General features: G+C 49.4%; 1 protein-coding gene across 1 annotated transcript; it reads right to left on the bottom strand.

Annotated features, from left to right (window-relative positions):
* Positions 1-7178: 7178 nt before the first annotated feature.
* Positions 7179-11176, bottom strand: LOC142764882 (uncharacterized). Its single transcript, XM_075865427.1, has 2 exons — positions 10928-11176; positions 7179-7522 (listed from the first exon to the last, which is right to left on the bottom strand). Exons 1-2 carry the CDS (start codon positions 11169-11171, stop codon positions 7359-7361), a joined length of 408 nt encoding a protein of 135 aa, XP_075721542.1. The 5' UTR covers positions 11172-11176; the 3' UTR covers positions 7179-7358.
* Positions 11177-16579: the final 5403 nt, after the last annotated feature.

Raw genomic sequence — 16579 nt, 5'->3', positions numbered from 1 at the left:
CCCGGAAGAAAAACGGAAGTTGAGGTCTGGGCATCATTAATTGCTTTTTGCCTGTTTTGGTCATCGCAGGTAAAGCGACGAGCTAACTGGCGGCATTCTTCTGCGTGTCTGGCGGCGTCCAAGATCAGTAGGCACTCGGACGCGTCCGGTCGATAGGGCAAAATGGTGTCAATGGTGTGGGAGGGGTGATGGCCGTAGAGGATATAAAAAGGGGAGAAGCCTGTTGTCGCTTGCGTTGCCGTAATATAGGCGTATGTAATGAATTGGAGGACTAAGTCCCAGTTAGAAAGGTCAGGCGTCACATACATAGATAGCATGTCACCGAGAGTACGATTAAAGCGCTCGGTAGCCCCATTGGTTTGAGAGTGGTACGCGGTACATGTGCGATGTACAATAGCACACTCAGCGAGCAGCTTTTCAATGACCTCGGACAAGAAGGCGCGGCTGCGGTCACTGAGGAGTTCTTGAGGGCCTCCATGACGCAACACAAAATGACGCAGTAGGAAAGTGGCAACCTCCTGTGCTGTAGCCGTTTGAAGAGCAGCGGTCTCAGCATAGCGCGTTAGGTGGTCGATAGCAACTATTATCCACCTGTTGCCAGTCGGAGTCAATGGAAGTGGCCCATAAATATCTATTCCAACCCGTTCGAAGGGTCGGGAAGGGCATGGTAAAGGCTGCAGTTCACCGGCGGAGGCGTGTGGTGGAAATTTTCGGCGCTGACATTCGGCACAAGAGCGGACGAAGTTGCGGACGAAGGTATACATACCACGCCAGTAGTAGCGATGTCGAAGCCTTTCGTAGGTCTTGAACACTCCTGCGTGGCCACATTGAGGGTCAGCGTGGAAAGAGGAACAAATCTGTGACCTCAGGGTTCGTGGAACGACGAGCAGCCACTTGCGTCCCTCTGGTGCGTAGTTGCGTCGATAGAGAAGCGTGTCACGTATCGAGAAGTGTGGAACTTTGCGCCGAAGCGTTCGCGTCTTTGGGAGTTCAGAAGTGTCGGAGAGATGATTGAGGAGAGACGCAGTCCACGGGTCATTGCGTTGTTCGATAGCAATGGTGTCAAAGTCAAGCGATGACAATGTGGAATCGCAAGCGGAGTCAGCTGTGGCATTCTGGTACAGGGGGGACGGGAAAGGGCATCGGCGTCAGCATGCTTCCGTCCTGACAGATAAACCACGCGTATGTCGTAATCTTGAATTTTCAACGCCCAGCGATCGAGGCGGCCAGATGTGTCTTTTAACGTCGAAAGCCAGCACAGCGCGTGGTGGTCGGTCACGACGTCAAAAAAACGACCATATAGATATGGGCGAAACTTTCCAAGGGCCCACACAATGGCCAAGCACTCCTTTTCTGTGACGCTGTAGTTGCTCTCAGCCTTGTTAAGTGTGCGACTTGCGTATGCCACGACGTATTCCTGATGCTCCGGTTTACACTGTGCGAGCACAGCACCCAGGCCTACACCACTGGCGTCGGTGTGGATTTCAGTTGGAGCTTCAGGATCAAAATGGCGTAGAATGGGTGGCGTCGTGAGAAGCCGTCGCAAGGTGGTGAAAGCCTCGTCACAGGCAGGGGACCACGATAAGAGGTCTTTACAGCTGCTGAGAAGTTGCGTGAGAGGTGATATAATAGACGCGAAGTTTCGGACGAATCGCCGGAAATACGAACACAAGCCGATGAAACTTCGAAGTTCTTTGATGGTGGCAGGTTTAAGAAACGCCGTAACAGCTCGCAATTTCTCGGGATCCGGGAGGATGCCTTCCTTGGAAACAACGGGGCCCAAAATGTTCAGTTTACGCATGGCAAATCGACATTTTTTGAGGTTTAATTGCAAACCGGCGTTAGTTAAGCAAGTAAGGACGTGCTGAAGGCGACGTAAGTGTGTGTCAAAGTTAGGGGCCAAGACCACGATACCATCGAGGTAACACAAGCATATCTTCCAATTTAGTCCACGCAGGATGTTGTCCATCATTCGTTCGAACGTTGCAGGTGCATTGCAAAGTCCGAAGGGCATGACGGTGAATTCATATAAGCCGTCTGGCGTGACAAAAGCGGCTTTGGGGCGATCAGCCTCCGCCATAGGCACCTGCCAGTAGCCCGACCGCAAGTCTAACGAGGAAAAGAACTCGGCACCCTTCAAACTGTCCAAAGCATCGTCAATGCGCGCTAGTGGATAGACATCCTTCAGCGTGATCTTGTTCAGTCGCCGGAAATCGACACAGAAACGAATAGAACCGTCTTTATTTTTGACGAGAACCACTGGAGACGCCCATGGGCTCTGTGAAGGCCGAATGACGCCTCTGCGAAGCATGTCGTCTACTTGGTCAGCAATGACGCGGCGTTCTGTAGCGGACACGCGATATAGTCGTTGTCGCAGTGGTGAGCGGGACCCAGTGTCGATGTGGTGTTCTACTGCTAAGGCACGGCCTAGAGATGTTTATTCAACGTCAAAACAATGGCGGCAGCTCTCAAGAATGGTGAGGAGTTGTGAACGCTGCGAAGATGTCAAATCTGCAGCGATGAATGGTTGAAATATGTTTGCCCACATTGAGTTAGGCGCTGAGACGACAGCCAGTTCACAGACGGAGGTAGAAGGCACCTCATGCGACGAATCTTCGTGCGACGAATATTGGAGATGGTGTGAAGAAGACCGTGCCGTCGAATATGGCGCTGCATGAAACTGGCACGAACGCAAAAGAGCATGGAGGGATGTAGGTGTCATCGCTAACGACAAGTTTAGCGGCAGACTGGGTGTCGACGGACGCTTGGTCATCCAGTGAGCAAAATTCAACCTCAGCCCTAGCGCAGTCGATTACGGCGTTATGACGCGACAAAAAGTCCCATCCCAAAATATTATTATGGGAGCACGATGAAAGAACCACAAACTCTATCGTATACAGAACGTCCTGAATTGTCACGCGGTCTGTACATACGGTGGTCGGTTGAACAGGTTGAGCACTGGCTGTGCGAAGCGATAATCCGGAGAAAGGCGTCGTAACCTTACGAATTGAGCGACAAAATCCAGCATCTATAACAGAAACAGCTGCACCGGTATCTACAAGAGCGACAGTAGAGATATTTTCGACGAACACATCAATAACATTGGTAGGTGACAAATGAGGACTTGGGCAAACCAAAACTTGCACAGTTCCTGCCTCAGGAACTGCGTCGTCTAGTTTTCCTCCTCGTTAGGCGTGGTCCATCGACGCATAGGAGAAGGCGAGCGGCGGCGTGGAGAGGGCGAGCGAAGACGTTCGACCGAGGGCAGTGGTCGTCCTGGTAGCGGGCTGGCATTGGAGTGGAAGAACTGTATCGCGCAATGGAGTCAAGCGGGAAGAAAGGCTCACGGCGGTTTTCATTGGTGATATGCGTCCGGCGGCGGCAGTACCTTGCGACGTGTCTGGGGTATCCACAAGCGTAACATATCGGGCGATTGTCGAGGGTGCGCCACGGGTTGGCGGTGTTAGTGCTGGTCCAGTGAACTGGAGGTGGCGGATAGCTCACGCGAGGCTGGAACGGAGGCGCAGTCGCCTTGCGAGTTGGCATGGCTGCAGCCGCAGCGTAGGCAAGAGGAGCAGCCACAAGATTAGGCTCGCGAGCAGCTGGTAAGGCCTCGGCGACCTCTCCTTGAATGACGTCACGTAGAGACGATGGTAAAGTTGTGGTAGCTTCTGGTGTGAAAGGCACCAAGGAAAGCTGTAGTGCAACTTCTTCGTCAACAAATGCTTTTATTCCGGCTATTAGTGACGCTTGGTCATGACCACTGATCACACTAGACAGCGTTGCCAAATCGTGCGCTGAAGGACGTCTTGTCAGAGCTCGCTGCTTCCGCAATTCATCGTAGCTTTGGCAGAGGCTAAATACGTCGTTAACAGTGGTCGGGCTTTTCGCCAAGAGCATTTGAAAAGCGTCGTCGTCAATCCCTTTGAGGATGTGCTTACATTTTTCAGCTTCCGTCATTGCGGCGTTCACGCGTCTGCACAAATGGACGACGTCTTCTATGTAACTTGTGAAGGTTTCACTCGTTTCTTGTGCGCGTGTGCGTAAACGTTGCTCGGCACGAAGTTTTCGGACGGCTGGTCGATCGAAGACTGATACAATCGACGTTTTAAATTGCGGCCACGTTCGAACGTCTGCCTCGTGGTTTCTAAGCCAAAGGCTGGCTACACCCGCGAGGTAGAACGACACGCGTGTCAACTTGTTCACGTCCGTCCATCTGTTTAAAGCGCTCACCCGTTCGAAAGTCGAGAGCCAATCTTCAACGTCATTGTCATCTGTTCCACTGAAGATTGGAGGCTCCCGCTGAGGAACACTGCCTGGACAGGTGGCCGGAAGAGATGGAAGCGTCTGCTGATCGGCGTCCGGCATAGCAGAAGGTAGCCGTCGAGAACGGAGTTCCAGGATGGTAGCGGGAAGGTGTAAGGGAAGGTACCCGGCACAGCTCCACCAATTATAAAGGAGACTTATTAAGCAGAAAGGTTCATGCTTGGAAGGCTTGGAAGGCGATGCACCAGCCGCAATTTCCGAGCTCGAGCCGCTGCTGCACACTCGATGCTGCTGCCTCTGCGCCGGAGTACTTCCTCTTCTTTACAGTATGTATGTATGTATGTATGTATGTATGTATGTATGTATGTATGTATGTATGTATGTATGTATGTATGTATGTATGTATGTATGTATGTATGTATGTATGTATGTATGTATGTATGTATGTATGTATGTATGTATGTATGTGACCACCTATAGTTCTACCTTTGCTAGCTGCCCACTACTTCGTCCGTGCAAACTTCCCACTACGCCCTATCACCGATCCACCGCTCCACCGACTATGAAGCAAATACTGTCCAGAAGTAGCCAATATAAAATGCAAGATGGTCGTGTACTTGTATCCAGGTGCACGTTAAAGGACCATAGATAGTCTTAGAGTGTCCAATTCTTGTTTGTACGTGCCCACCTATAGTTCCACCTTTGCAAACTGCCCACTACATTGTCCTTGCAACATCCCACTATGTTCCATCACCGATCCACCACTTCACTGACTCTAAAGCCGTTATAGTGAAGATGGAACGGAAGCGATGTACCACTACCACTGACGAATTGTAGAATTTCTTGTATAAATATATACTGTATTTGTGTATATAAACCTCCAGCGCTTCACCCCACACATCATCATTCACTCCCTGAATACGCTGTGTTTTTTTTTCTTTCACAACCAACGACGCCGACACAGACATCAACGCCGACACCAAATCTTCATCAAAACTAGCTCTTTACCACTGTCGCGTTAAAAACGCCAGGCCCGCGTGGAACGCGCTGCACTTTCAAATCTTAAGGTGTAGGGTGGCCTTATATAGCCCATTTTAAATTCCCTTAGTGCGCGTACTTCAAGTACGGCTGCAAAGCACCCACTACAGCACTCTTCATCATTTGGCGAAGTAGCGAAGTACACACTGTGCGTTCGTAATGCAACATGTGAACCCACGTATGAGCACACCTTGTTCATGCTGCGGCTGATATAGTGACCGATAATTACGATTTAACCCTTTGTAATGGTTGGGTAGCTTCACTCCAATCACTAGTTGCGCAATTTCCATAGTGTCAGGCCTGGTGCGATCCTATATGCTTTTTTCATGTATCTGCGTAGCTTTTTTTTTTGAATTGCAACAAAGACCTGCCTGTAAGCCATAATATTTTTGCGAGTATATGTTTGTTAAATGTGCGCCGTTAGGACGGTAGCTGCGAACGTCAATACTCGCCTGACATGACGCCTCTTTAGTGACTTTCCAAAGTAGTTTCAAGATTGATTTCAAGCACTGGCACGGCTCTGTAGTGTAATGCTCTATTAGTAAAGTAGCAAATTGGGGTAGTTGTAACGTACAAAAAAAACAAACAACACAAGTAAGTGCACTGCCGGCAATGCCGGCAATACCTCTATTGCCGGCAGTGCGGCTGCGCAGCTCAGTTTCACAAATCTACTGTGTTGGCGAGGCGTAGTGAGCAGCGCATGCGTGGAATCGTTGAAGCATATGAATTCTTAAAAGCAGGAGAAAGGTGCGTGAGAAACCCTCAAATGCTCTCACAGATGCTGAGATTTCACATTTACGGCACACTTGATTACGTTCTTCGTGGGGAGGGGGGGGGGGGGGGTCAAAAACTTTTTTATGCCTTCATGTTTGCAAATATATGGCACGTTTCTTCCATTAAACTTTCAGTTAGACAACGCTTGTGTCATGCACTTTCTTGTCTTTTTTGTAGCTGATCGAGATGACAATGCTCTTTAACCACACAGAGCGTAGCAGCTAACGTGAATCCTCGCCTGACATGGCACCTGCACAGTGTCTCATTGACTGATATGTGCGGTTTAACGTCCCAAAACCACCATATGATTATGAGAGACGCCGTAGTGGAGGGCTCCGGAAATTTCGACCACCTGGGGTTCTTTAACGTGCTTTCAAATCTGAGCACAGGGGCCTACATGCACAGTGTCTCTCCGAGGTGTAGTTTCAAGATTGATTTCATGCACCGGTGCGGGTTTGCGACAGTTACTTCATTACCACGGGAAATACCTGAATTAGGTTGCGGCTAGAAACATCTTTCATATATGCGCGTTAGCTGCGAGAGACGTAGTCGGTGGCGGACGACATGACCATAAAAGCTGGCTATTGTGATCTCAGAATAACAGAGTGCTGAGTTATTTGGTATTCATGTTAACGTGACAGGGCACGCCTGCATGGACACTATAAAAAGAAGTTGACTACACAAACGCACAAACGTCGCAAACAACTTAAAAAGGTGTACAGTGAGCAAAGAAAGTAGACACATATACGTACATCTGCACATGGCCAGGCGAGGGGCAAACCTATATCGTTCCGGCCCGCGTGGTAGTCTTCGCGAGAAATAACTGTTTCGTCACTTGATCTCTTCTTTACGCAAATCAATCGATGGATCGGCTCAAGCATACACTTCACTACACTTGTGAGTTTGCCAGGTGTCTTGACTTTTCTCTTGTGTATGTGTTTGCACGCCTTGTCTCCTTGTGATTTCATGATATACGCTGTGAAAAAGGTCGCATCGCACCTAGATGTCGTGCTTCAACACGGTAAGGCCTATTATTTCGCAATACGAGTTTTATTCATCGATATACTATAGCGCCTCTGCAAAAAGCGAAACGGGTGAACAGGTAATACACGTGCGATGCCAAAGGCAATGCCGCCGCGCGATGTGGCGGCGAGGGCTTAATGTTCCATCTTGCTTCTAATGCTGAAAACATGATAGCAGATTGAAGTTCATCGCTTAGGTGCGTCCAGCGTCGTCAGTCCACATATCTGCCCATGGCCCACGGAGAGGTCTGCAGTTGTTCAACGCCGGTGTATGGCGCTCAGGTTGAGGTAGACGAGCACCGCGAGGAGTAGGAGCAGGGCGACAACTACGCTCGCTATGCGGATGGCCAGCTGGTTGGACGCCGCCAAAGCGTGGAAGGGCAAGCCACCACTGGTTTCGCGTTCGAACGTTGGCTGGGTCGCTGATGTACAAAAGAAGCACGCGGAGAATAATTGTTATGGGGGCACTTTTAAACTACATATAATAGAAATGGAAAGATAATGAGAGTTATTTTATGGGCAGTACCAGAGCACACACTCACGGGACAAAGAAAATTGATACATTATGAGACCATAATGTATCACCAACTAGCCCAACTATCAGTCATACTGAGTGTTCCGATTGGATGCTGTGCTCTGATTCGATGACAACTATATGGGCAGTTCAACGGACGGGTGACATGGCGGAGAGGCCAGGCCTATCTGTCCTGACGTGGGGGCAGTCCACATCAAATCCCGGCTGTGGCGGCTGCATTTCCGATGGAGGCGGAAATGTTGTAGGCCCGTGTACTCCGATTTGGGTGCACGTTAAAAGAACCCCAGGGAAACGAAATTTCCGGAGCCCTCGACTACGGCGTCTCTCATAATCATATGGTGGTTTTGGGACGATAAATCCCACAAATCAATCAATCGTGGGAGCAGTCCGCTACAAGCTAGACCATGTCCCGTCAAACCTGAATATTTTTTTTCATACCACACCATACAAAGAGATAGCTAAACGATAAAAATGTGTGAGCACCACGCGCACAGGCTGTCTCAAGATGGGGCGTCGTGCTGCGCAAATGTGGGGCGCGTAGTCCAATTGTGCGGTTATAAAAGGGCAGCCCACACGTTGACCCCGGAGACTAGCAGCTTAGTCCCTTGGCTGTGCGGGAAGATTGACGCTACCACTTGCTCTGGCCGATAGCTTTGCCCCAGCTACAGTAAATAAGAACTGCCACGTGGCTCCTGAATTCAGCTTCCCTCTCTCTGCGTCCGTAAGTCTCTATGCCCATCTTTCTGTGAGAGCTTTGATCAGTAAATTAATTCTATTTTGTTCTTTGAGGCCTCCACATGACATGGTTTGACTATCAAAGGACGCAGTGAGCCCAGTGCCCACAACGATTGTAGCAATGCTTAGCTTGACTCAACCTATTTTCGCGCCTATAGCACTCCATTACTTAATCTATTTCCGCGTATTAAAAGGTACGTCTTAATTAGCTTGAAGCCCCGATTTGAGTTCAGATAAGGTAACGCCTGGCGCTCATTATGTTTCATAAGGCGCGTTCACGAAATCCGTAGTGACTACTCCAGCTGTTCAAGTAATGACTTTACGTTAAGTTTCGCATCTGACTTCCGGGGCTATATCCGCACCAGTGCTGTTTCCAGCAATTCTTTCATAACATATTTCCTCCCGAAACAAAATTGGCGAGTTGAATGTTCCTATACCTGATGCAATATGCCCTTCTTTGTGTGTATGTAAATATACTCGTGTATTCGGTCAGCAAACCATGCATTTTACTTTTCTCCTTTGACTGTCTCGTTGTTAGATTTTATGTGTACGTGTGATGTACGCTGATCTGTATGTATAATGCTTTCGATGTGAATGCCATGTAAAAGCACTTGTTGACATGTATCATATATGTGCTATTGCCATGTAAGGAACCCTGGGCCTTCGTCAAGCTGCTGCGACAGCTTGTTGACCAGGTGTCCCTCCAGATTGTTTTCTGGTCAGTAAAATTGAATTCAATTGAATTGAATTGACTCCTTCGGACTTCCGTTCAGATGTCATATGGTTATGCAAGACAGTTACAGTACGGTCAGCAGTAAAGTTTCAATTTCATTTCCTGCTATTAAATTTCCGCATATTAGCAAGAACGTACTAATAATAATAATAATGATAATAATAACAATAATAATAATATTATTAATGATACTGCTACTACTACTACTATTACTACTACTACTGCTGCTGTTTAACTACTAGATACTTCTGCTTCTATTACTTCTACTTCTACTATACTAAATTGATCAAAAGGCTGCATGGTAGGTGATGTATCACAGCCATACGACTAACATAGACGCGCACAGTGTTCTCCATCAGTAGGAAGAGGGTAAGTTTCACCCCTACCCCCACACCCTTGCCATTCCCGTCCTAAAGAAAACGAGGTACGAAATGGAAAATGACGTAGTAAAACACTTCTCAAAAAACTCCCAAGCATTTCCCCGAGGGTGAACATGGTTAAGTGCGAATGCACGGGGTGATGCTATGAGCGGGAGTAAAGTTAAAATCCGTTGGCGGCGCTGATATCGGTGTCAGTAACGCGCCTTATATCCAGATGGTAGCGATGCCTCCGGGACATTCATCGCATGACCCGCTCTCGACAGGAGACTAAGAGAGAAGGCGGGCGCGCGAGAGAGAGAGGGGTGCGCGCGCAGCTGCAGCGAGCGAGGAGAGCGGATGAGCGAGCGAAGGGGGAGGGGGACTATCAGTGTCGCGTCCGTGGCTTATTCGGTAGAGCGTCGCACTGCGGCCCGCCCAGTCCTCTTTCTTTTAAAGATACAGAGAAGACTGCAGACGCCGCCGACGGTGGTGGATGGTTTGGGGTCGCTTATAAAGTGTATTCACACTTAAAAGGCCCACGTTTGGTTCCTGGCTTCTTGGAGTAAATGTGGGCAGCAAATGTGGGCATCAGATATCACATCAGTGGTCCTTGATCGCCATAGTCGTCACAAAAATGCGTAACCGTAATGCATCGCATTAAGAAAAGTACGTGAAATGTCTGACTGAGTAAATGTACGGACAGAAATGATGCCCCACTTTGGTTGGTTAGAAGACAGCACCCCCCCCCCCCCCCCCGCACACACACACCCTTGCGCACACCTATAATCACAAAGATAAGAAAAAGAAATTAGACCATGCCTATAGTGCCGGCAACTGGCATATTATCCCGGAAAACAAGTCGCCGGCAGTTTTCCCTTATTGGCTGCTCATGACCATGAGACTTATGCGCCGGCACATTTCTGGGGAGCCTGTCTTGCCGGCTTGTTGTAACTTTATTTTAAACCGTCATTTAGCTATTTTCGCTCTCCGACATTTCGCAACACTGATCACTGTTGTCAAGGATAGTCAATGGCCTGAGCTTCCTTAACTTAACCTAACCTAACGCGCCCCACAGGCATTGTTCAGGCAGTATGGCTAGCTCGCAGTGCCGCTTATTTCAAGAGTGCGTCGAGTAGAGAAGAGCATCTCTGAGGTGGGCAATATGACACCCAGGTCGCGGTATTCGTCTAGCCTGGTCAACTCCTTGCCGTTCGGCAGTATCAGACCAGCCTCGGCACACTCCCCAGAGAACGTCACTTGAAACCCTCCGATAGAAATGAACTGCCGGTACCCGGTCGGTCGATATACTCCGCCAGCTGCCGGCAATATAGACACTACCGATAAATTAACTATACTAGCGCTTGGGCGTACATTTACCTATCGACTCAATCCAAGTATCTCAATTTGTTGTACTGCCTCAAGGCTACGCTCTATGCTTATGCACGCATGTACAACGGAAACTCACCTGATACCAATTCAACTTCCGTCGGGTCAGCGATGGACGAGGCGTGTGGACGGCTGCCTGATTCGAGTTCAAGGAGGGCCCTGGTCAGCTTCTCTTGCTTCCAGTCCAAACAGGAAGGCGAGATACTCGCACGGCGAGGTAGTGTCGACATGCTGTGCATGAAGACGTTCGGGTCTAAGGGCAGTCTCCTTGTGACTGCCGTCGGTGTTCGCGTTAGCCGGCTGCTCGACCTCTCTTGATGCATGAAGCTGCGTTCTTGTTCCCGATGAGAAGCAATGACACAGCCCCACTACGTCGAAGAAGCTTACTGTAGAAACACTTTTAATTTCGTGTTTAGGGTCAATGGATAGATGGATGGATGTATGCGAAACTTTATTGTAAGTCCTGAAGTGCACGACTCAACACGCAACGGGCCACTCCCCAGTTGGGGCAGTCAGGCCTAGCTCGACTGATGCATCGTGGGCCGTCGTGGACCACAGTTGATCCCCGACATCAGGGCTGTTGATAGTGAATAGCCACTTGTCTTCATTGGTATTGTCCGTGCCCCGTGCCGTTTTGTCCGTGCCCCGGCCAGAGAATGTGGTCTACACTAGCGAATTCATTGCAGAACCTGCATGGAGCAACTGGGATAAATGTCGAAATAATTTTAAGTGTGAATACACTTTATAAGCGACCCCGAACCATCTGTTGGAAATTGTTTGAACCTCCCGCGCGAATAGCGCGCGCACCAAGGGACGGAGAACGACGAGGAAGAAGAAGAGACCAGCCGAAAGAGAATACGCTCTTTTACCATGGATGCTGGCGTTTGCGTCTCCTTCATTTGGTGCCTTTAAACTCCGAAGCGTGGTTTTCCCACATCGATTTTTGGTGCCGACGACCCGGGAATCAAGCCTACAACGACCCGAGCCTTTCATTCCTGGTGTGGGTGAGCTGCGCTGCGAGCTAGACCGACATGGAGCGAGCGAAGAGCAAGCGGGCCTCGCGGCGATCGATGAACACAAGAATCATCAACGAGGTCAACCAGGTGCTCCAGTCCAATGAGTTCGAGCTTTCTGGACTTCGAATGCTGCACGGCCGCCTACGCGCCAGCAACGTGGAACTTAAAGCCTTGAACAACGAGGTTGAAACCCTGATCACTGACGACCTGGCGGCAGACGACTATGAGGTGGTCATGCAATACGATGACGCCGCTAACAGTACTCTGGCGTTGCTCGAGCACCACATTGAAGTTCTGAAGACTTCTGCTACGCCGGCGTCGTCTACAACTCCAGCCATGGGCGCAAGGACCTGTGAGGGTGCACCGAGCGAGCATGAACGACTTCCACAACGTGAGTTCGGCGCACGACTTCCCAAGCTGGAGCTTCTTCGTTTCGATGGAAACGTGATCAAGTGGCAACCCTTTTGGGATATGTTCCTGCACTCCGTGCACGAGAACCCAAGGCTGTCCAACACAGACCGGTTTCACTACTTGGCCTCACTTCTAGATGGTCCTGCAGCTCAGGCCGTCGCCGGTATTCAGGTGACAGATTCTTGTTACGATGACGCGCTGGAAATTTTGAAACGTCGGTTTGGAAACAAGAAAGTCATTGAGCAGAAGTACTTAGGAAATTTGCGCACGCTCAAACCAGTGAAATTAGCGAGTGATGTCACTGCTCTGCGCAAGCTTTTCGACACAGTTCAACTAAACAGGAGGGGACTGCGTAGTCTTGGAATCACGGAGTCATCCTACGCGGCTATGCTGAATGAAGTTCTGCTCAAAGTCATACCAGCTGACATTGTCGTAGAATACTTCAAAAAAGAAAGTATGGAGAACACGACGGAAACGAGCCAGGCTTCATCTGATCAGGAACTTGAGCAGCTGATGAAATTTCTCCGCATCGAAGTTGAATGTCGAGAAAAGAGTTCTTTAGTGAACAATTTGCCAACGACATCGAACAACAGCGTACCTGTATTAAATAGATCATTCAAGAAGCAGTCCGCGACTCCTACAGCATCCGTTCTTCAAAACAAGACACTATCTTCCCCCTCGTCCTGTTTTTTCTGCGCTGCTACCGATCACAAGACAGAGGACTGCACGAGTGACATGACTCTGGCCGAGAAGCGCAACAAACTTGTAACAGACGGTCGATGCTTCCGGTGCACGTCAAAAGGACATCTGGTCCGCAATTGCCGGCGGAGAGTGCACTGCCAAGCATGCAAGCGCAGACACGCCTCCTCGATGTGCAATGCTAGTAGTTCTGAAACACCATCAGTGACTAATGCTCAGAAGAAACCGAATGCTACGGTGCAAGTTTCCACTCAGAGAGCTTCAGTTCCCCGACTCATCAATGATGTTCTTCTCCAGACTTTTCGAGCTTGGGTAACGACTTCATCTCATTGTTGCTATATACGCGGTGTTCTCGACAATGGAAGCCAGCGAACGTTCGTCACTGAGAGCGTCGCTTCCAAGCTAAGTCTACCTGCTGTTGCCGAGACCGAACTCGCCATCAGTGCGTTTGGTAGAGCGAGCGACCCAACCCGACGATTCAAAATGGTCAAGATCACGCTCCGCAGTCAGCACGACGACCTAACCATTGACATTGAGGCCATAGTGGTGCCCTTTATTTGCGAGGAGATGATTGAAGCACCAAGGCAGAGTCGTCTTCTTCAAGCCATCGCAGCGGAGGGGAAACATCTGGCTGACGCAGTCGTTTACCCGAGTGTAGATTGTGAGCCAGGTGTGAGTGTCCTCATTGGATCGGACCAGCTTTGGAAGTTGATGCCCAACACGAGTGAAGTGAGGTGGGATGAAGAAAACCCTGCCTTACTCGCCATTAACACAAAGATGGGCTGGACTCTCCAAGGCCCCTTATCTGGTGGTGGAAGCACGAGTAACAAAGCAAGCACCCAAGTATGTGTTCTTCGAACAGGTTCCCACGAAGACGACCAGATCGCCTTCCCATTACAAAGATTTTGGGACCTCGATGCTATCGGAATTGCCGACACGCCGACGTCTCAGTGCAACGCAGATATTTTGGAAGAATTCAACAACACTACCAAGCTTCGGAAAGGACGCTATGAAGTTGCGTTGCCATGGAAATCACCTCTCGTCGACATGGCCGACAATCGCAAAGTAGCCCTTTCGAGGCTCCATGGACTCGTCAAGCGGCTGTCACCAAACGACGAAGCCATGAGAGCCTACGATAAGGCTATCAGGCAGTATGAGGTGGACGGTCATGCTGAAAAAGTTGAAGATGCCCCTTATTGTACACAGCACCTATACTACATGCCGCATCGAGAGGTAATCCGCGAAACATCTACGACGACGAGACTTCGCGTAGTCTTCGACGCATCATCGCATGCATCAGGAGCTTGTTCTCTCAACGAACAACTCGAAAAAGGTCCTAATCTGAATGCTGACCTTTTCAAGGTTTTGATCCGGTTTCGCCTTTTCGCCATCGGAATTACAGCAGACGTGCAGAAGGCGTTTCTACAAATCAGCATTCGAGAAGAAGACAGAGATGCTCTTCGTTTCTTGTGGTTTGAAGGGCTACCAATGTCAGGCAGACCACTGCCAAAAATACAAGAAATGCGAATGACCAGAGTTCCATTCGGCACCTCCGCAAGCCCTTTCCTATTATCTGCAACGTTGAAATACCATTTCGATCACGTTGAACAAATTTACCAAGTAACGGCCGCAAAACTGAAGGCAAGCTTCTACGTCGATGACCTAGTTTTCGGAGCTTCAACGACAAAAGAAGCGCTACAACTCTACGAAGAGACGAAGGCCATAATGGAGCTGGCCGGAATGAAAATGCAGAAGTGGTCAACAAACTGCGACCTGTTAAGAGAGAAGCTCAAGCAAGCAGGAGAGACGGCAGCTGAGCAGGTCACACAATCTAAGGTTCTTGGGCTATCCTGGAACTACACCGACGACACCATTTCGGTGAAAATTGACTCTGTGACGAAAGTATTAAAAGCGGGACTTTGTACCAAGCGAACTGTGCTTCAGGCTTCATCACGAATTTTCGACCCCTTGGGACTGCTAGCACCGTTCACCATTCGAGTTAAAATACTTTTTCAGAAGATATGGATGCAAGGACTCGACTGGGAAAGCGTTCTCCCCGAGACATTGAAGATCGAGTGGGACAAGTGGACTGTCGAACTTCAAGACCTCAAAGACTTTAGAACCAAGAGGTATCAACTAGACAACAGCAGCCCTGATAAAAGCACTCACCAGCTGCATATATTCACGGACGCTAGCCCGTGTGCCTACGGAGTAGTGGCATACATACGAGTGGAAGACAGTACCGGAGCGGTTCGACTCCAGCAGCTGCTCGCTAAGTCTCGGGTCGCTCCAATCAAGGGTCTCACTTTACCACGCCTGGAACTCGTCGCTGCGGTTCTTGGAGCTCGACTTCTTAAGCTACTTGTGGATACTTTGCCACACACAAATATAGAATACTTCTGCTGGACCGACTCCCAAGTTTGCTTGAGTTGGATCAAGTCTACAGCCACCAAGTGGAAGCCCTTCGTTTGTAACAGGGTAATTGAGATCCAAGGGCTCACAGACCCGAGTCGCTGGAGACATTGCTCTGGAAAGACAAACCCAGCCGATTTAGTTACAAGAGGGATATCAGCGCATCACCTTTGTACAAGCGATTTATGGTGGCATGGGCCTGACTGGCTATCTGGTACCCAAGAAACGTGGCCGGCAAGTGAAGCTGGTCCTCATGAGTCAACGGATGAACTATGTAGATCAAACGACGAAGACACAACAGTTTTGGCTTGTCAATGCTCGCAAGCAGAGCCACTTTTCGAGCTCGACAAGTACAGCAGCTGGATACGAGTTGTTAGAATCACAGCTTGGATTCGAAGATTTATTCACAATTGTCGAGTGCACACCAGTCGTCGTCTGATGGGCCCACTCACTGCCCCTGAGATAAAAGAAGGCGAGTTTACATGGATGAAGAATGCACAAGCGGAAGCCTTTAGTATAGAACTCGCCTCATTGTTAAAAAACCAACCATTAGCTAAGGCATCCCGAATTCGTGATCTGCATCCATTCCTGGACAATGATGGGATTTTAAGAATCAAGACCCGGCTTGACAACGTAAAAACATCAGAATACGTGAGGTGCCCGATTCTACTACCAGCTGACCACCGCTGCACATACCTCATCATCGACCGCACGCACCGGCGCCTGCTGCACAGTGGTGTAAACGATACCCTTTCAGAGCTACGCGAGTGTTTTTGGGTGATTAAGGGCCGCCAGTGTGTGAAAAAAGTGCTCTCTAGGTGCAAAGTGTGTGCTAGATTCAAGCTCCAACCTGCAACAGCCCCTACCGCACCACTGCCGACCGACAGGGTTAAGAGATCACACCCTTTTCAAGTTGTGGGTGTTGACTTTGCTGGTCCCGTTTTTGTGAAAGGAACCAGTCCCGTGAAGGCCTATATCGTTATTTTTACGTGTGCCGTCGTTCGGGCGATCCATTTGGAGTTGTGCTCCGATATGACGGCGGGGTCATTTTTAATGGCTTTCCGTCGGTTTGTGTCGCGACGCGGCTTGCCTTGTGTTATTTATTCCGACAATGCTCTAGCTTTTCATGCTGCCAGTCGCGACTTAAAAGTGATGTACAGAGCTTTGAGAGACTTCCAAGTACAGGACTTTTG

The sequence above is a fragment of the Rhipicephalus microplus genome, chromosome 6 (assembly GCF_043290135.1).
Source record: "Rhipicephalus microplus isolate Deutch F79 chromosome 6, USDA_Rmic, whole genome shotgun sequence".
Classification (NCBI taxonomy): domain Eukaryota; kingdom Metazoa; phylum Arthropoda; class Arachnida; order Ixodida; family Ixodidae; genus Rhipicephalus; species Rhipicephalus microplus.
Note: the sequence above shows the minus strand (reverse complement) of the source record. Positions and strands in the feature narration are given on the sequence as shown.